This window comes from Scyliorhinus canicula, chromosome 6 (assembly GCF_902713615.1).
Source record: "Scyliorhinus canicula chromosome 6, sScyCan1.1, whole genome shotgun sequence".
NCBI classification, from domain to species: domain Eukaryota; kingdom Metazoa; phylum Chordata; class Chondrichthyes; order Carcharhiniformes; family Scyliorhinidae; genus Scyliorhinus; species Scyliorhinus canicula.
In genome coordinates this window covers 11,644,942-11,665,632 of record NC_052151.1, presented here as the reverse complement: position 1 = coordinate 11,665,632, position 20,691 = coordinate 11,644,942, and the positions used below count along the sequence as shown (strand labels likewise).

General features: G+C 48.9%; 1 protein-coding gene across 1 annotated transcript in view; it reads left to right on the top strand.

Annotated features, from left to right (window-relative positions):
* The window catches only part of LOC119966979 (serum response factor-like), a 23,875-nt gene extending 22,041 nt beyond the window's left edge, over positions 1-1,834 (top strand). Inside the window, exon 2 of the mRNA XM_038798954.1 lies at positions 1,489-1,834. Within this exon, the coding sequence (XP_038654882.1) occupies positions 1,489-1,809 (321 nt within the window). The 3' untranslated portion in view covers positions 1,810-1,834. The remainder of the gene's footprint in view (positions 1-1,488) is intronic.
* Positions 1,835-20,691: the final 18,857 nt, after the last annotated feature.

Below are 20,691 nucleotides of genomic sequence, written 5' to 3'. Positions count from 1 at the left end.
CCCAATACTATCACCATATAGAGACACAGCAGCATGTTCCCCTCACCCACTCAAGACGCATTCCTAATTCCTTGCTGTGCCTGCAAGCTAACTTGTGTTCCTTGTACGAGTGCACCCAAGTCTCACTAAACATCAACACTTGGAGGTTTTGTACCTTTTTCAGCAAAGTAAACAACTTTAAAATATATATTTGTCCATGGGATATGGGTGTAACTGATGATAAGCCAGCATTTATTTCCCAACCCTTATTGCCCTTGAGACGGTGACGGCGAGCTGCCTTCTTGAACCGCTGTTGTCAATGTGGTGTAGGTATACCCACTGTGCTGTTAGGGAGGGAGTTGCAGGATTTTGTTCTCGTGATAGTGAAGGAATGGCGATATATTTCCAAGTCAGAATGGTGGGGGAGTTAGAGGGGAGCCTCCAGGTGGTGGTTTTCCAATATGCCTGTGCCCTTGCCTGCCAGAGGATTGCGGTCTTGGGTTTGGAAGGTGGTGTTTGAGGTGTTTTGGTGAGTTACTGCAGTACATCTTGTGGATCCTACACGCTGCTTATCGCTGGTGGAGGTTCTGGATGTTTGTGGATAGGCTACCAATAAAATGGGCTTCTTTGTCCTGGATGGTGTTGAACTTCTTGTTTAAGCTGCCCTCATCCAGGCAAGTGGGGAGTATTACTTCACACTCTTGTGCCTTTTGGGGACTCGTGAGATGAACCTCAAACCGTCTCACATGAAAATGAAATGAAAATCGCTTATTGTCACGAGTAGGCTTCAATGAAGTTACTGTGAAAAGCCCCTAGTCGCCACATTCCAGCGCCTGTCCGGGGAGGCTGGTACGGGAATCGAACCGTGCTGCTGGCCTGCTTGGTCTGCTTTAAAAGCCAGCAATTTAGCCCAGTGAGCTAAACCAGCCCCATGATATTCCACCTGCCACCTTGTCATCTCAACCTGTCTACATCTCTTTACAGCCTCTCTGTGTCCTTACAGTTTGCATTCCCACCTAGCTTTCTATGATCAAATTTAATGTTTCAGTCATTAATATAGATTGTAAATAGCTGAGGGACCTACACTGATCACAGCCTGCCGAGAAAGCACCAGTTTATACCTAATCTTGACTTTCTGTCCGTTGACCAATCCACACCAATATATAAATCCCAACACGTCATCTTCATCTGTATTAACCTTTTGTGTTGCACCTTATCAAATGCCTTCTGAAAATCCAAGTATACTACATCTACTGGTTCCCCGTTATCTATCTTGCCAGTTACGTCCTCAAAAAGCTCTGAAAGCATTTGTTAAACATGGTTTCCCTTTAATAAAATGTGTTGGTTCTTGCTTCATATACTCCATACCCTTTATATTGTGTTCTTAGTGTGGGTGTGTACTACCATTACCATATTGTGTTATCCAGCCTTCTGCTGGAGTGGATTTTCCAGCATTTGCGACCTATGCTGTTATTGAATAATAAACCGTTCCTTTGTTTTAATATACAGGCCTACGAGCTCTCCACACTGACGGGTACTCAGGTTCTTCTCCTGGTGGCTAGTGAGACAGGACATGTGTACACCTTTGCCACAAGGAAACTGCAGCCTATGATCACCAGTGAGACTGGGAAAGCGTTGATCCAGACCTGTTTAAATTCCCCTGATTCGCCGCCACGTTCTGATCCCACCATGGATCAGAGGATGAGTGCCACTGGGTTTGAGGAGACTGATCTGACCTATCAAGTATCGGAGACGGACAGCAGTGGGGAAAATAAGGTAAAAACAATGAAACTTGCTGCAAGGAGGAATAAAGATAACCAGATGGAGTGAACATGTAGCGGGTGCTGTCTGTAGTGTAGCGGGTGCTGTCTGTAGTGTAGCGGGTGCTGTCTGTAGTGTAGCGGGTGCTGTCTGTAGTGTAGCGGGTGCTGTCTGTAGTGTAGCGGGTGCTGTCTGTAGTGTAGCGGGTGCTGTCTAGTGTAGCGGCTGCTGTCTGTAGTGTAGCGGCTGCTGTCTGTAGTGTAGCGGGTGCTGTCTGTAGTGTAGCGGCAGCTGTCTGTAGTGTAGCGGGTGCTGTCTGTAGTGTAGCGGGTGCTGTCTGTAGTGTAGCGGCTGCTGTCTGTAGTGTAGCGGGTGCTGTCTGTAGTGTAGCGGCTGCTGTCTGTAGTGTAGCGGCTGCTGTCTGTAGTGTAGCGGCTGCTGTCTGTAGTGTAGCGGCTGCTGTCTGTAGTGTAGCGGCTGCTGTCTGTAGTGTAGCGGCTGCTGTCTGTAGCGTAGCGGGTGCTGTCTGTAGCGTAGCGGGTGCTGTCTGTAGCGTAGCAGCTGCTGTCTGTAGCGTAGCGGGTGCTGTCTGTAGCGTAGCGGGTGCTGTCTGTAGCGTAGCGGGTGCTGTCTGTAGTGTAGCGGCTGCTGTCTGTAGTGTAGCGGGTGCTGTCTGTAGTGTAGCGGGTGCTGTCTGTAGTGTAGCGGCTGCTGTCTGTAGTGTAGCGGGTGCTGTCTGTAGTGTAGCGGGTGCTGTCTGTAGCGTAGCGGGTGCTGTCTGTAGCGTAGCGGGTGCTGTCTGTAGCGTAGCGGGTGCTGTCTGTAGCGTAGCGGCTGCTGTCTGTAGCGTAGCGGGTGCTGTCTGTAGCGTAGCGGGTGCTGTCTGTAGTGTAGCGGGTGCTGCCTGTAGTGTAGCGGGTGCTGTCTGTAGTGTAGCGGGTGCTGTCTGTAGTGTAGCGGCTGCTGTCTGTAGTGTAGCGGGTGCTGTCTGTAGTGTAGCGGGTGCTGTCTGTAGTGTAGCGGGTGCTGTCTGTAGTGTAGCGGCTGCTGTCTGTAGTGTAGCGGCTGCTGTCTGTAGTGTAGCGGGTGCTGTCTAGTGTAGCGGCTGCTGTCTGTAGTGTAGCGGGTGCTGTCTGGTCTGTAGTGTAGCGGCTGCTGTCTGTAGTGTAGCGGCTGCTGTCTGTAGTGTAGCGGCTGCTGTCTGTAGTGTAGCGGCTGCTGTCTAGTGTAGCGGGTGCTGTCTGTAGTGTAGCGGGTGCTGTCTGTAGTGTAGCGGGTGCTGTCTGTAGTGTAGCGGGTGCTGTCTGTAGTGTAGCGGGTGCTGTCTGTAGTGTAGCGGGTGCTGTCTGTAGTGTAGCGGGTGCTGCCTGTAGTGTAGCGGGTGCTGTCTGTAGTGTAGCGGCAGCTGTCTGTAGTGTAGCGGCTGCTGTCTGTAGTGTAGCGGCTGCTGTCTGTAGTGTAGCGGGTGCTGTCTGTAGTGTAGCGGCTGCTGTCTGTAGTGTAGCGGCTGCTGTCTGTAGTGTAGCGGCTGCTGCCTGTAGTGTAGCGGCTGCTGTCTGTAGTGTAGCGGGTGCTGTCTGTAGTGTAGCGGGTGCTGTCTGTAGTGTAGCGGGTGCTGTCTGTAGTGTAGCAGCTAGCTGCGGAGAAAGTGATGGAATGACGATGCTGATGTGGAGCAGGCACCATCACGGGGAGGTCAGCAGTCTTGGTCTGTACTGGAGAAAGTGACTCCGGTTTGAATCCACTTCCTGGGAGTTGATAACCATCTCAAAGTTCCACTTGCGCTTGTTTGCAGAAGACAAGTTGAGTGAGTTGATGCACTGCCCGGTGAGGTACTCCGTTTTCAGGCCCAAGGTGCCCCCAGGTTCAATCCTTGACTGGGACCCGAAAAAAGGAAGCTGGATGTACCACTGGCTTCACTTGGGTTTGAGACAGTATGCACCATAATGTGAGTTCATACAGTAGACCGACAATGAAATATGTCACCAGCTGTAATGTTAGTGTAGGTCTGGTAGAGGATAGTCAGCAGTCTGGAACCAGCCACTAGATGTTCATGGGTTGATAGCCTGCTGCTAATATTAATAATTTGGGCTCTCCCGTGGACACTGACGATTGCTCCTAGCTGTTAATCCACCAAAACATGACCAAATTGACCATCTTGAGCAGAGAATTCCTTTTTTCATTGTGTGAAACTGTTGGCTTTACTAAAAGAGTTAGGGAACTTGATCACTCCCACTGATGTCTTCTGATATCTGAGCTACACACTTAACTCTTGTGAATCAGTTGGTGATTGTGAGATCTGTGTAGAGGGTGAGGGAGGAGAGAGAGAGGAATAGGGATTTCCGATCGGACAACAGCCATAGCCATGTGTTAGCACAGCCCAGGAAAGATATCAATCTTTATTAGTCAACAGGACAGAACTTTCATTGTTTATTTGCATGTTTTTATCCTGTCCATGTGTGTTATAATACTTACAAGATGTGCATGATCCAGAGCTGTGTATATCCGTTGGGAGGGGTAGTGGGGAGTAAATTGACTATCTGAATAACCGACCTTTCCAGCTGCATTCGGAAGATCTCACTGAGATCTAAACTTCCCTACCGGAAAGATTATTCCAAATGTTTCAGTCTTTAAGCAGAGTTTTAGCTAACACTTCACTTTGAAATGTTACTTTCCCTTGATGTTATCTTTGTATTCTTTGCAGCTATTGATCTGAATTGATACTGAGGTTATCTGAGTGATGTCTTTTGTCATTTCCCAGTCAGACTACAAATGTATTTAAATTGGTTCAGACGCATGAATCACAGTCCTTCCAGCTTGCTTCACCCATTTAACTTTAATGTTATTTTACTTTATAGTTTAGATTGAAATGGAGGCTTGATTGATTAATTAGTGTACAAATTAGAGCCAATTTAACATACTAGTAAAATAGTTCAATATGTGATGAGAGATAAATTTGTTATGTTTATTGGGATTATGTTGGTATTCTCTATAGGTGTGTGTGTCCAGGATTAATTAAATGGGGGAAGGTTTCTGGAGACAGGTTGTCTGTGAGGGCTAAGAGATGAAAGGTTAAAGGGTTGATGCAGTCGTAATGAGAGCTAATGGGGAGTTTGAGTTCTAAATAAATAGTTTGGATCAAAAATTTGTATTTGGATAAGTGGGGAACTTGGTTTTTCAGCTGTTAAATTTCAAAAGGGAATTCAGAGGTGATGACGAACACATACATCTTACAAAGGTGTCATTGGTAAACAGGAGCAGGGATATTAAATTTATTGACCTGAAAGTTGAGAAAAAATAAAGAAACATGAAAGATTTTTATATTGGTGGAAATTCAGTTCCAAGAGGTGTTTGGGGACAATGGAACATGAGATGAAATGGAGAAAAGGTACTGAAGGAAGGATTTTTAACTGAGTGTGGTAGCTGTGAGGGAAAAGGCCTGAATACCCGTTTCTTTGTGTGCAAGCTGCTGTGAACGTTTTGAATTGGAGGCAGACACCCAGTATTGAGCCAGAAGAGTCTTTGATTTCAAAAAAAGTGTGTTTCTGAACCTCCTTTTTGGAATTCCACATCAATGTGGAGGTGTTTGAGAAGCCGTGTGGAATGCCTTAAATGGCAACAGTTGTTCGACCTGGGTATTATTACTGGATTTTCATGGTTAATATCTGTAAGATATTGTTGTCAAGATTTTTTGCGAGTTGTTCTGTATGACTGTTTTAACGGCGTAACTTTAATTTTAATCCTGTGTGCTTAAGGTTTTTTAAAAAGTCTTAATTTTTAAAATTCTAAAGGTGACTGGAGTTCTATGCTTTTGAGATCAGAAACTCTTCCTCCTCATTTTTGCAATTAATAAATGTTGAGACAGACTTCACTCTGCAGTAATACCTGCTGTCGTCATAACAAATAAAAGCATTTCAGTTAACACCCCTCTAAAATCAGGGAACACGGCAATGGCAGCTGATTGTGAATAATAAAAGGACAGTTTAGGCCTGTGCAGTACGCATCCTGTTCCACGTGGGAACTCCGGGACTTTTCTTATGTCTTAAGCAAGTGAAGCCAACGGAGGAGCTACAAGCCTGATCTTTGAAGCTTCAACAGCAACCACTCTCACAGTGGCGGATCTGCAAGAGTTTCATGGATAGCATTTTTATATCTGTGGTCACCCCACGGATTAACCGTATTCCGGCTGAGAGTTAATAAGCGGCCGCAGGAGGTGAACAATGACCAGGCAGATAGTGCAGGAGTCCCCTGAGTGCTTCACAATGCGAAGGGATGGTTCATCTGGCCAGAGCCTCGTCTCCAGCTGACCCAATTGTACAGGAGGGCATAATGAAGACTGAGCGAAAAATAGTAATAGGAAATGTAATGGTTGGGAACCGGACTTTCGGCTGCAGAATCTGGGGTGGTGTCGCCTCTCTAGTGTCAGGCTCGAGGTTCTCGCTGAGTGGCCCCACCCAGGGTAAACTAGGGTGAACCCCTGCGGTCCTGGTCCATATCAGAATCAATGACATGAATAGAATGAGGAATGGGGTCATGCAGGCAAAGTGTAGGCATCTAGGGAAAAAACTAGCGAGCAGTAATTTCTGTTTTCTTACTGTGAGAGTGAGTATAGGAATTGGAGGTTAGAGCAGATGAATGTGTGGCTGGAGAGATGGTGCTGGAGGGAGAGCTTTAGATTCATTGGGCATTGGCTCTGGTTGAGATGGGACCTGTGCAGGTCGAACAGGTTGCACCTGATCAGAACTGGGGTCAATGCCCTTGGGAAATGATATGCTTGTGCCTTTGGGGAGAGTTTAAACTAACTTGGCAGGAGTTTGGGAAGTGGGAGGTAATTTTGGACAGAAAACCATGGTGCACAGGGAATTAGGAGACAGATAACATGAGACTGAAAAAGTCTTGTGCACAGGTAAGCTATTAGGTGGGGTCAGAGTAAGAGGGGATGTTTCAAAGACTGAATTGGAATAGATACAGCATGTAAAGGCCCAGTATTAAATAAGGGTGCTATTTGGGTTTGATTTGATTTATTGTCACGTATTCCGGGGTACAGTGAAAAGTACAGTGAATACGTACAGTCCAGACAGATCATTCGTACATGAAAAAACATAGGACATGAAATGAAATGAAAATCGCTTATTGTCACGAATAGGCTTCAGTGAAGTTACTGTGAAAAGCTCTTAGTCGCCACATTCTGGCGCCTGTTCGGGGAGGCTGGTACGAGAATTGAACCGTGCTGGCCTGCCCTGGTCTGCTTTAAAAGCCAGCGATTTAGCCCAGTATGCTAAACCAGCCCCTGCACATACGATAAATACACAATGTAAATACATAGACGCAGGCATCAGGTGAAGCATATGGAGTGTAGTACTACTCGGTACAGAAGATGTGTGGAGAGATCAGTTCAGTCCACAAGAGGGTCATTCAGGAGTCTGGTAACAGCGGGGAAGAAGCTGTTTTTGAATCTGTTTGTGCGTGTTCTCAGACTTTTATATCTCCTGCCCTATGGAAGAAGTTGGAAGAGAGAATAGCCCAGGTGGGAGGGGTCTTTGATTATGCTGCCCACTTTCCCCAGGCAGTGGGAGGTGTAGACAGAGTCAGTGGATGGGAGGTGGGTTCATGTAATGGGCAAGACTGTGTTCATGACTCTCTGAAATTTCTTGCCATACCAGGCTGTGATGCAGCCAGATAGGATGCTTTCTATGGTGCATGTGTGAAAATTGGAGTCAAGTTTGGAAATGCCAAATGCCCTTAGTTTCCTGAGGAGGTATAGGCGCTGTTGTGCTTTCTTCGTTGTAGCGTCGACGTGGGGGGACCAGGACAGATTGTGAGTGATGTGCATACTGTTGCACGTTTTACTGTGGTTGTAAAACGCGTTTATTGGAGTGTATTAACACGCCTCCGAGTTCGACGTGTGCTTAACACTACTAGGCTCTGTTCTATGTAATTATTTAGCTCTGGAGTCGCCAGTTGCCGTATAGGCAACGTCACAAGTATTCCAAGGTCAAGTTCAAAGTAATAAAGACGATACACCGATTAGTAAAGTTCAAACGATCAATATTTATTATACAGTTATAATAAATACTCATGCACACACTAAGAGACTAAGCTATAACTAAACTTAAGTGAACAGAATACTTATCTAACAGGAACAGGCAAGGTCAGAGAACGAGGCCTTCGTCCTGGTCTTGTACTGCAGCCTTCAGCAAGCGTTCTGGTACTTGGGAGTCTAGTGGGCTTGGATCGCGTAGCGAGCGTTGAACTTACGGTTTCGGCGGCTGGTGCTCAACAGCTGGAGTCAGGATGCAAGATGTCAGTCAGAGCCGGAGCACGAGTTTAACAGACCGGGTTCTGTGGGGAATTTGCCTTTATACCCCTCTCTAATGTCCTTGCCCCCTTCTAGGCGGGCTCTACCTTTCGGTACCGATTGGAACGTTTCCAAACGGCTACCTTCGAAATCCTCCAATGCGGGGGCTTCCCTCGATGTTGGGGGGTGGTTTCGATATTCGTTACTCTGGTGCCATCCTGTTTGCACAACCAATTAAGTGCTACATTGAGATGGAAATGTTGCCATTGTGTGTGCCTGGATCTGGGCTGCCTCATCAGAATGTTAAGCGCTTTGCCATTAACACCTTTGGCTTGGAGATCTGCACCTGGCCAGAAAACTGGTTTGCTGCTTGCAAAATGCTAATTAGTTGAGAGCAGGCTGTCTGTTCTCACTAAACAGGCTTTCCCTGCTGTCTTCCATTTTAGTTTGGCTCTGTGTCCATTTTGCGTGGCCAGCATGGCTACAATACCTAGGAATTTGAAGTTGTCAACCATCTCCACCTCGGCCCCATTGATGCAGACAGGGGTGTGTGCGATAGTTCATTTCCTGAAGTCAATGACCAGCTCCTTAGTTGTGCTGACGTTGAGGAAGAGATTGTTGTCACCACTAGGTTCTCTATCTTCCTCCTGTACTCTGACTCATTGTTGTTTCCGATCCGACCCACTACGGCCGTGTCATCAGCAAACCTGTAGACGGAGTGCAAACCAAATTTTGCCACACAGTGGTGTATGTATGGGGAGTACAAAGGGGGCTATTGTATTGAGGACTATCGTGGAGGAGGTGTTATTTATTCTTACTGATTGTGGTCAATGGATCAGGAAGTCGAGGATCCAGTTGCCGAGGGAGGAGCCAAGTCTTGGGTTTTGGAGTTTGTATATGAGCTTGGCTGGGATTATGGTGTTGAAGGCTGAGCTGTAGTCAATGAATAGGAGTCTGACGTAGGAATTTTTGTTGTCGAGATGCTCTCGGGGTGAGTGTAGGGTCAGGGAGATGGCATCTCCTGTGGACCAACTTGTGGCGGTATACAAATTGCAGTGGATCAAGGCGTTCTGGTAGTATGTTGTTGATGTGTCTCATGACCAACCTCTCGAAGCACTTCATTGCGACTGAAGTCAAGGCCACCGGATGGTAGTCATTGAGGCACGTTGTCTGGTTCTCCTTTGGCACCGGTATGATGGTGGCCTTCTTGAAGCAGGTGGGGAACGGAGTAGGGAGAGGTTAAAGATGTCCGCGAACACATCTGCCAGCTGGTCTGCGCAGGATCTGAGTGCACGACCAGGGACCCCGTCAGGACCCGTTGCTTTCCGAGGGTTCACTTTCAAGAAGGCCGACCTGACTTTGGAAGCTGTGAATGTGTGTATGGATGTGTCCGGGGCTGCGGGGGCAGTTGACAAGTTTAATGGTTTCCTGCTTGAACCGAGCATAGAATAATCTTTATTAGTGTCACAAGGCGGCTCACATTAACACTGCAATGAAGTTACTGTGAAAATCCCCTGTTCAGGTACACAGAAGGAGAATTCAGAATGTCCAATTCACATAACAGCGTATCTTTCGGGACTTGTGGGAGGAAGCCGGAGCACCCGGAGGAAACCCAAACAGACACAGGGCGAACTCTGTACAGACAGAGTGCAGACTCTGCACAGGCAGAGACCCAAATGGGAATTGAACCCGGGTCCCTGGCGCTGTGAAGGAACATTGCTAACCACTGTGCTACGTGCCACCCGGTATGTCGGGAATGCTGCCGGAGATTCTGCTCGGTTTCGCTTTGTAGATCGTTATGTTGTTTAAGCCTTGCCACAACCAATGAGAGTGTGTGACGCTAGTCTGTGACTCCTTCATATTGTCTCCTTGATGACTTTGCGGAGGTCGTACCTGGATTTCATGTATAGGTCAGCGTGGCCTGTTTAGAATGCCTCGGATCTGGGCTTCAGTAGTGAGTGAATCTCCTGATTAAACCATGTTTTCTGGCTGGGGATCCTACCTTCTTTGGCATGTAATCTTCTACACACATGCTGATGAAGTCTGTGATGGTGGTGTGAATTGCGCTTTCACGTATCTGATCGTCAGTCCAGAAGTAAAACACTCGAACACGTCAGTAACGAATATTCGTTTATTCACGGCCGGGACAAATCTCTAAGCAGTCGGGTAACCACCTTCGAGAAGTGCCAAAATCCCAGAATAAGGACTGTATTTTTATACATTTTACAGCTTAGGGGTGGTCCCCTTAAATTCCTAGATACACCTATGATTTGGCAAGGATCCAGAACATGTACATATATGGAATTATTCTTCGAGGTCGGGAGGTTATTTTTGACATAATCATTAGCACAAGTCACTATTAATGCTGTTACAAAGGTTTTTCTTATCCCATGGCCATCTGGCCCAACTCACTCCAAAGCCCATTCCTTTTACATTTCAATGTTTATTTGTTTCAACTGGTCAAACGAGCTTAATTGCGCTATCTCTGCAATAAAGTAACGCTTCCCATTCATTCCATTCTTTGACTTTTTGACCTCTCTGCTTTCACAGATGCGGGTCAGAACATTAAATGGTACTAAAGCCACACTCCCCTTTTTCCATCCCATGACCTTCTGACATCTCTGCTTTCACAGATGCCGGTCAGAACACGCTCCCTTTATTTCATCCCTTGACCTGTTGACATCTCTTTCACAGAGCTTTTCAGAACTGTTATATTAACCCTATCAGCGAAGTTCCAAATGAAATCCACTTCTACATTCCCCCCTTTGATCATTCCATGATCACATAACACTCAGGATACTTTAGATGGAAATGAGAGCGAGGCGGAGGTACTCCTCCTCTACTAGGCTCCGGCAGGATGCCACTTCCTCATATAGGTCAGGGGTAGGTGGAACCAGTTTTTCTTTTTCGTCTAGGGCGGATCTCTGAAGCATCTGTGGTAATGCAGTGGCACCCAAACGGTTGCATAGGCATTTCACACCAGTAGCTATGATACAGAGCAACAAACAGATGGTAACGAAGATAATGAGCCCATGGAACAGGTAAGTGGCCCAAGAATTGGACCACATCCAGCTCCACCAGTCAGCCTGACCGGCGAGTCGCAAGCGCTGTACTCCATCTCTGATATGGGTTACCAGACGCGTGATATTCTCTGAACTGTCTGGAATGTAAGTGCAACATTCGGTCCCTATGATAGCACAGGTCCCCCCTTCTTTGGCTAGTAAATAATCCAGGGCCATGCGATTCTGTAGGGCTACCGTTCGTACGGCTACCAACTCTGCACTGAGTTCACTAAGTCCCTCCGCGGTGTCATTTGCAACCTGTTCCAATAGGTCGCGGAGGAGCGCGTACTTCTTGAGGGACCAGATGGCGCCTATTTGGGGCCATAAGAGGGAAGTCACCACCTCCCACGGTGGTACTGACCTCTGGGCTCGAAAGTGGGGATGATGTTCGAGCTGGGCATAGTGTGTAGTACCCGGAACAACGAAACCCAAGTAGCACGACCCTGCCCAGTCAGTGGGGAGCCAGGGGTAAGTCTTATGGCCACAAATGAAGTAGGTGCCATTATAGGAGATGAGGCTAGTTACCATTGAGGAGGTCCATATTTGGGTCCAATCAGGGCCCCCTGTGTGGTTAATAATGTTATTGATGATGGCGTGGCCTTTCCAGTCAGTAAGACTAAAAGTGTACTTACATGAACTGGTTCCTAACACATTTGTTCCAGGAGTTCGTACTTCCCGGAGTAAGCAGACCGTTCCGGTCTGGGGGTTCTGGATATTGAAGAACGGGGGTGTGCGATCTGCTGAGTAAGATGGCTGTCGCCAACCAAAAAAATCCCGCAAAGGGTAGCCGGCACTCAGCCATTCTTGGGCTGCTTCCCTGTGGTTTACAGAGGAGGACCTGGAGGCCCTGGTTGGTAAGGCAGAGTGACTAGTTACTGTCCTGTTCTGGAATATAACCCATTCAGCCGTCTGTTCGATTGAGAAAGGAACAGATATCAAGGGAACGCCTCCATGGGCATGGGTCGGGACATGTGTACATACCCAGCAAGAGGAGACATCCATTTTCTTAGCATAGACATAGGACATAAACAGAAATGAATTTGCCGTTACATGGTGCGTTGCCCGCTTCCTTCTGGAAGGCGAGTAGGGGTGAGTAGTCCTTGATGGTAAAATTTGTACCCTGTCCTTATCGACGCACCAGTGGGTCCACCTGCATGTGTGGCGATCGTACATTAGAACCATGTACGTAATCAGGAGTCGGCGCTTCTGGTCGTCGGGAGGAACGGTGGTCGGGCAGGTTTTGATAGGGGTGGTGATCCATCGGAGATCTGTCGTTGTTCCACATCGTGGGGTTCCTTCCCGGCACATGGGTGGGTGTCGGCTTCCGTACAGGCATCTCCTTCTTTCGGATGCAGCGAGAGAGAGCAGGGTGGCGAGTGTCGTGACAGCGAAGAGGGGCCTCATCCTGGTACTCGTGTTCCTAAGACTTAAAGGAAAAGTTTAGAACATCATGGATACTTAATTAACTTACAATGGTGCATATGTACCCATGCGTTTCGTCCCTCCACTTTTACTGCAGTGGGGGTAGTGAGTAGAACCTGTAGGGGACCATCCCATCGAGGTTCCAAACCTTTACGTGTCCAATTTCGAATTAGGACATAATCCCCAGGGTTGATGGAGACGTCATGAGTAATGGATGGGACTTCTTACTGGGTGGCACGAACTCGGGAGTGTAATCCTTTCAAAATTCTAGTTAGTGTTAATATATAATTAGCCATCTCGGTAGTCATGTAATGGAATTGAACATTCCGTGGAACACTGCTGTCCCAAGGCGTTCGAAAGGGTCTGCCATATAGTATTTCCGCTGGGCTTAGGTGAGTTTTTCCTGCGGGGGTGGCACGTAGCTGGAAGAGTGCTAAAGGCAGGAGTTTGAGCCAAGTGGCCCCAGTGTCTGCTTGTAGTTTAGCGAGTTTAGTCTTTAGAGTCTGATTAGCCCTTTCCACCACTCCAGCGGCTTGTGGTCTGTAGGCACAATGAAACTGTTGCTTTATTCCTAGCAGAGCACAGAATTCCTTATTGATTTGACCTATGAAGTGGGGACCATTGTCAGAGCTCAGCCGGGCTGGAATTCCAAATCGCGGAACAATTTCTCGCATTAACACCTTAACTACTGTCGAGGCCTTGTTATCCGTAGTCGGGTAGGCCTCGATCCATTTGCTAAAAGTGTCCACAATGACTAACACATATTTATAGCATTGACATCTTTCCAACTCAATGTAATCCATTTGTAGGGTCTCAAATGGACCCTCAGGTAAGGGGGTTGTGCCAAGATCACAGGGGACGGCCTTACCGGGGTTGTGCTGTTGACAGATTAGGCACCGACTGCTAATTTGTTGGGCCATCTCTTGCAGTCGTGGGTGCCACCAGCTTTTTAACAATATGTCCCCTGTGGCACGAGCGCCACAGCGAGTTGCAAAGTGTACACATTCGGTCACCCAGGCTGCTAATGCATCGGTCATACATGTTTGTCCTACCGGGGTGACCCACAGCTTATTTTCATTATCATATATACATCCTAAGTTCTTCCACATATTTACAGCAGTTGCAGGAGCGTCCTCCTGCATTTGGATTATGTCAGCAATGGTTGGCATTGGTTTTTCAGAGGGAGACTTTTCCGAGGGGGTTTTAGTCTGCCTCATCATTCTAGGCACCATTAGTTTGCCAGATTTAGAAATTTCTTTTGCCTTCTCGTCCGCTCTCCTGTTGCCCGTTTCCACCAGTCCCGTGCCTTTTGTATGCGCTGCGCATTTTATCACCGCTATCTTGTCTGGGAGCATAAGGGCCTGCAATAACTGGGTTACTAACTGCTGGTGTGAGATGGGTGTACCAGCGGAGGTTAGAAATCCTCTGTTTTTCCATAATTGCCCGAAATCATGTACTACCCCGAAGGCGTATCGGGAATCTGTATAAATATTAACCTTCCTTCCCTGTGCCAATATGCATGCTCGTATTAACGCAAACAATTCTGCCTGTTGGGCAGAAAAGGGAACTTCAAATGCTGCTGCTTCTACTACGTCACCGTCTTGATCGATGATTGCATAGCCAGATTGTCTATCCCCCCTTTCGCCGACGGAAGAACTTCCATCGGTGAAAAAGGAACAATCTGCACTTGGGAGGGGTATATCGGAGAGGTCGTCTCGAACCGAGGAGACTTCCTGCAACAGTTGCAGACAGTCATGAGTTGGGTCGAGCATGTCTGTGGGAGGATGCGTCAAAAAGTCAGCAGGGTTGATAGTGGTGCAGTGGGCAAACTGGACTTTTGGGTTATTAAGGAGAGCAATCTCATATTTGTTCTGACGAGCCATCGTGAGATGCTGAGTCTGTAGCTGTCCCAAAAATGCCGTAACAGAATGGGAACTATAGACAGTAATATCTTGTTGGAGGGTAATATTAGCAGCCGATTGCAGGCTGTTGTAGATAGCTGCAAGAATTTGGGTACAGATAGGATAGCCAAGGGCTACCGGATCGAGTTTAGAGGAGTAGTATGCGACCGGGCGACAGCGGTCGCCGTGGCGTTGGGTCAGGACAGCTGTGGCGCAGTCGGCAAGGACTGTGCAATAGAGCTGAAAAGGGCGATCATATAAGGGTCGACCAAGGGCAGGGGCCTGGAGGAGTGCCTCCTTGAGACGGTTAAAGGCCAGTGCGGCTTCCGGGGAAAAGGAAAAAGTATCGGGTTCATTGGTGTAGGGGGTAAGGAGGCGGGAATCCAGAGTAATATTCGGGATCCACTGACGGCAATAATTGACCATGCCCAGCCACTGACGGAGCTGCTTGGCCGTTGTTGGGGGTGGGAAATCGCAGATAGGGCGGATCCGGTCTGGATCTAAGGAACGAGAGGTGGCAGATATCCTAACACCAAGGAACTTAACAGTAGGCTGAGCAATCGTAACCTTCAAGGGAGAGACAATGTAACCAAGGGAAGCCAGAAAATTGAGTAAAAGTTGAGTATCGGCCCGACATCCCTCCTCAGTCGGGTTAGCGATCAAGAGATCGTCGACGTACTGAACAAGAGTGGAGCCTTGGGAGAAGGAGAGGGATTGTAGTTGGTGTTGGAGACAGCGGGAGAAAAGAGGGGGAGAGTGAATGAAACCTTGAGGCAAACGTGTCCAAGTATACTGTTGGCCATTATAAGTGAATGCAAAAAGATATTGGCATGATTGATCGAGTGGTAGAGCAAAAAAGGCATGTTGGAGGTCTACAAGGGAGAAGAATAGTGCATCTGCAGGAACCTGGGCTAGAATATGCGCAGGGTTAGGAACAAGGGCGTGGAGAGGCTGAACAATAGAATTGATAGCACGTAAGTCCTGGACGAGGCGGTACTGATCCGGTTTCCCAGGTTTGGGCACCGCGAGGTTGGGGGTATTGCACGGAGACTGACAAGGAACCAGGATACCCTGGTCGAGAAGTTTAGCTATGAGTGCATCGATGGAGTGGCGAGCTTGAGCCTTAATGGGATATTGTCGGATCGAGGGGAGCTGAACATCGGGGAGGAGAGGAATAGTGATAGGCTGGGTAGGGACGAGACCAACATCAAACTTATCCGCAGCCCATACGTGGGGAGATACAGTCGCGTCGGTCTGGGTGCGATGGTGTAAAAGAATGGACTGGGATGTAGCTGGTTGTGACATGTATGTAATGGTAAGACTGCCAGGGAGGAGTTGGGGTTCCAGAAGAGAGGGGTCAGACTGGTCCAATGCCTGTCGGACCATTGGCCCTAGATCCTTGGCATGGTGGGGGTAATGGACATGGCGGGTGACGTGCGGGGCGGTGTACCCGTCTTGACGCCATAGCCAGGTAGGCACTTGTGCCGCCTCCGCAGTCCCTTGGGGCCCGCTCACAGAAGCAAAAAGGGTGACTGAGAATTCCTGTTCAAGATGAGGGCTGTAAGAGTCGACCAGGCCCTCGTCGGCTCCGGTCGAATCGTAGACCAGCGTGACGTGGAACAACCGCTCAGGCATCAAATGAAGTGCCCACCATTGCGGGTGCACATGAGTGATTAACTGGCGTGGTATGCTGGGCGAATGGACAGTGATCCCGTTATCCCCACATTCAAGATGTATTCCAAAGGCACAGAGAAGGTCTCGGGCCAGTAGATTACAATCTAGTCCGGTTGTAACAATAAATCGGTGCTGTAGGGTGTAGCCCTGGAAGGAAACGGGCACAGGGAAAGAAATGGGATAACTAGCTACCTGTCCCTGGAAACCAGATAGTTGTTGGGTTTCTGATGAGAGGGGAAGGTTGAGGTGAGACTGTACGGAAGACATGGTAGCCCCCGTGTCTATGAGAAACGGATAGGAGTGACCATAAATGGTTAAAGAAAGAACAGGCTCAGAGTCAGGGGAGGTTAAACGAGAAGGCAACATCGACAATCAGTATTATTGGAAGGGGTTATTTTGAGTGAACGGAGTAGTGACTGGAGCAGCCACTGCGGGCGCTCCTCTGCCCCGTCCTCCCCCTCCACGACCCCCTCTGCCGCGGTTAGGGTGCGTGTAACAGTTACGAGCATAATGTCCTGGCTGACCACAACTATAACAGAGCCTTGCATGTTGTGGTGGTTGTGTGGGGGTAAGTGCTACCTGGGTCGGCATCGGTGGATAATAGGGTGGTGGGGGATGGGAGGGGTGTTGGTAGGGTGTGGCATAAGAATAAGGTGGGGGTGGTGCATAGGCTGACGCTGCTCCCGGGGGGGCATACGGAGGGCCATAGAGCGGTGCTTGGGGCCCGTTTGGATGGGAGGTGTATCCTCCACCTTGTGGGGTCACCCAACCAGGGGCGCGGCATTGAGGTTCCACCTGGCAGCCCGTGTTATCAGGCGCCCGAGAGGGTATTGGTACCTCCTGGACGTCTTTTCTAAGGACATACTCAGTTTTAATTTTAGGAGTTGCTTTAGACGGACCCTCAGGTGAGCCGTTTTTCCAGTAGTACCTCACAGCTCGTGCCATTTGGGTGGGACTATTATCGGACCAATCCATATTGTTAGTCTTTTTTTTTTATAAATGTTTTTATTCAGTTTTCATATTTTATATTGAACAAATTACAAATTGTTAGGAGAGAAAAAAAAAACAAACACGCAAAAATTAACATACATATTTACAGGTAAGCATCTTCGTAGTAGTAACTGCGCCCCCCCCTCGACATGTTTATTTAGTTTGGTTTTGGGCCTTAGCTAGCCATCGAACCCCCGTAACGAACCTGTAGCCCCCCCCCCCTCCCGCTACCTTCCCCCGACTATTCTTCCTCTTGTACGTTGGCCACAAATAGGTCCCGGAGCGATTGCATGAATGGCTCCCACGTTCTTTGGAAGCCGTCGTCCGACCCTCGAATGGCAAATTTGATTTTCTCCATTTGGAGAGATTCCGAGAGGTCGGACAGCCAGTCCGCAGCTCTGGGCGGTGCTGCTGACCGCCAGCCAAACAGGATTCTACGGCGGGCAATCAGGGAGGCAAAGGCAAGGGCGTCCGCCCTCCTCCCCAGGAATAGATCTGGCTGTTCTGAAACCCCGAAGACCGCCACTATCGGGCATGGCTCCACCCTCACTCCCACCACTTTGGACATAACCTCGAAGAAGGCTGTCCAGTACTCCACGAGTCTGGGGCAAGACCAGAACATGTGGGCGTGGTTGGCCGGGCCTCTTTGACACCGTTCACATCTGTCTTCCACCTCCGGGAAGAACCTACTCATACGGGTTCTTGTTAAGTGGGCTCTATGTACCACTTTTAGCTGCGTCAGGCTGAGCCTTGCGCACGTGGAGGTGGAGTTGACCCTATGCAGTGCTTCGCTCCAGAGTCCCCACCCTATCTCCATCCCCAGGTCGTCCTCCCATTTCCTCCTTGTTGCGTCCAGTACGGTGTCGTCCCTATCTACCAGTCGGTCATACATGTCACTACAGTTCCCTTTCTCTAGGATACTTGCGTCCAGTAGGTCTTCCAGTAGTGTCTGTCGTGGCGGTTGTGGGTACGTCCTTGTCTCCTTTCGTAGGAAGTTTTATGAGCTGCAGGTACCGTAGCTCGTTCCCCCCAGCTAGCTGAAATTTCTCTGTCAGTTCGTCCAGTGTTGCGATCCTGTCGTCCGTGTATAGGTCCCTGACTGTCAGTGTCCCCCCGTCCTGCCTCCACCTTTTGAAGGTGGCGTCGGTCAGTGCTGGTTTGAACCTATGGTTGTTGCAGATGGGAGCCTTGTCCGACATTTTGTACAGGCCAAATTGCTGCCGCAGTTGGTTCCAGGATTGGAGGGTGGCTGTCACCACTGGGCTGCTGGAGTGTTTTTTGGGTGGGGATGGGAGTGCTGCCGTGGCGAGGGCCCGGAGGGAGGTTCCCATGCAGGAGGCCTCCTCCGCACGCACCCACTCAGCTTCTGGCTCCTGGATCCATCCCCTTACTCGCTCGGCTGTTGCTGCCCAGTGGTAGAATTGTAGATTCGGGAGGGCTAGCCCCCCCCTGGATTTTGTTTTTTGTAGGACCTTCTTTGGGATCCTAGCATTTTTACCCCCCCATACGAACGCCATGATGAGTTTGTCCAGCGCTTTGAAAAAGGCCTTGGGGATGTAGATCGGAATGGATCTAAACAGGAAGAGGAACCTGGGCAGTACGTTCATTTTGATCGTCTGAACTCTCCCCGCGAGGGAGAGCGGGAGTGTGTTCCATCTTTGCAGGTCCTTTTTAACTTCCTCCATCAGGCTGGTGAGGTTCCATTTGTGGATCCCTTTCCAGTCATGGGCTATTTGGATCCCCAGGTAGCAGAATTTATGTCGGGCTTGTTTGAACGGCAGCCCCTTTAGTGCTGCCCCCCCCCCCCCCCCCCCCCCCTTACGGGTGTAATGGGAAGATCTCACTTTTGCTCATGTTGAGTTTGTAGCCCGAGAAGGCTCCAAACTCTTTCAGGAGCGCGATGATTCCGTCCATGCTGCTTTGTGGGTCCGAGATATAGAGGAGCAGATCATCCGCATAGAGTGAGACTCTGTGCTCTCTACCTCCCCTTCGGATCCCCCTCCAATTTTTTGCTGCCCTGAGCGCGATTGCTAGCGGTTCAATTGCTAGTGCGAACAGCAGCGGGGGACAGTGGGCATCCTTGTCTGGTGCCCCTGTGCAGCTGGAAGTATTGGGAGTTGGTATTGTTGGTCTGTACACTCGCCATGGGAGCGTTGTACAGGAGCTTTACCCAAGCGGTGAACCCTGTTCCAAGCCCGAACCGCTCCAGTACCTCTATGAGGTATTTCCACTCGACTCTGTCGAAGGCCTTTTCTGCGTCCAGGGAGACGATCACCTCTTGTGTTCTCTCCCCGGAGGGGGTCATATTGTTAGTCTTAATCGCATCTGATAAGGAGGTGGGCAGGCAGCTCAAGAGGGAGGAGTGGTAGGGGCGGTGGCGGAGGTGGTTGTGGAGGCTGTGGAGGCTGTGGAGGCTTCTGACGTCCCCCGCAATTGAACAGATGTTCCTCATCCCCATCGTCCCCGTCCTCCCAACCTTGCTTCGCATTGCTGACCGGCGCCGGGGTAGGAGTAGCATTCTTACGTTCTTTACATTCCTTTTTAAGACCTCTACTGTTTTAACAATTCCCCCTTCGGTGAGGCCAATACCCAATTTTGAGGCATTTTCCTGCCAGCTAGCCAGTGTAGATGCATCTTTCACTGACTGACAGTATTCCCTCCACAAGGCAATTAATTTCTTTGTGGTGGAACCGCGATTGGTTTTCCAGATTACTTGTTGGGCCTCCAGGACAGGACCCAAATCTTTAGGTCCCCCCAGAGGCCATTTATCTTTGCCTAGGCTTTTATGGAGGGCCCCCGACAATTGTCGGAGTTGCTTAGAATGTTCAGGGTATTGTTCACACAGAGTTTGGAGCGCACTGCCCGAGTCATTACAAGTGTCTACCGTATTACCCATGGTGGAAATCTAATTCGGTAGACAATTGGAAAATTAAACGATTTGTAATCAGAGAAATAAAAGTTAACTATTAAAACGAAAGCAATTTTTTAAATCAAATCTGAGAGGAGACGATATGCCTGAAATGAATAATTAGTTGTAGTAAGCTGTTTACATCAAAGATACTTTTAAACTATCAAAGTGAAACAAGCCCATATACAATACGGTCGTTAAAACTTAATAACTCTTCGAAAGAGAATATAAACCCAGGGAGCAGAAGCAGCAGCACTCTGCAACAGCAACAGGAGAGAGAGAGAGAGAGACAGCTCGGTCATGGGAAAGACAAGGACAGCTGCCGAGTTTAAACAGCTAATACAACACAAGAAGACCAGATTTTAAGTGGTTATTAGCTTACTTTACTTCCTCAATAACGCAGGACCCAGGACACAAATGCCATTAAGGGGTAAGTAGGTAGAATTCTTCGGTGAAAGTATGGGTTATACCGGGGGATAAGCTCCGAGAACCCCACCCGTAACTTCCAGAGAACGCTGCCTGGAGTCACGGCGGCAGTCCCGTCCGGAGCCCACAGCCCGGAATCGTCCCCTAGCAGTCCTGAGAACCCCGCCCGTAACTCCAGCGAACGCTGCCTGGAATCACGGCGGCAGTCCCAGGCTGCCCCTAGCAGTCCTGACAACCCCGCCCGTAACTCCAGCGAACGCTGCCTGGAAT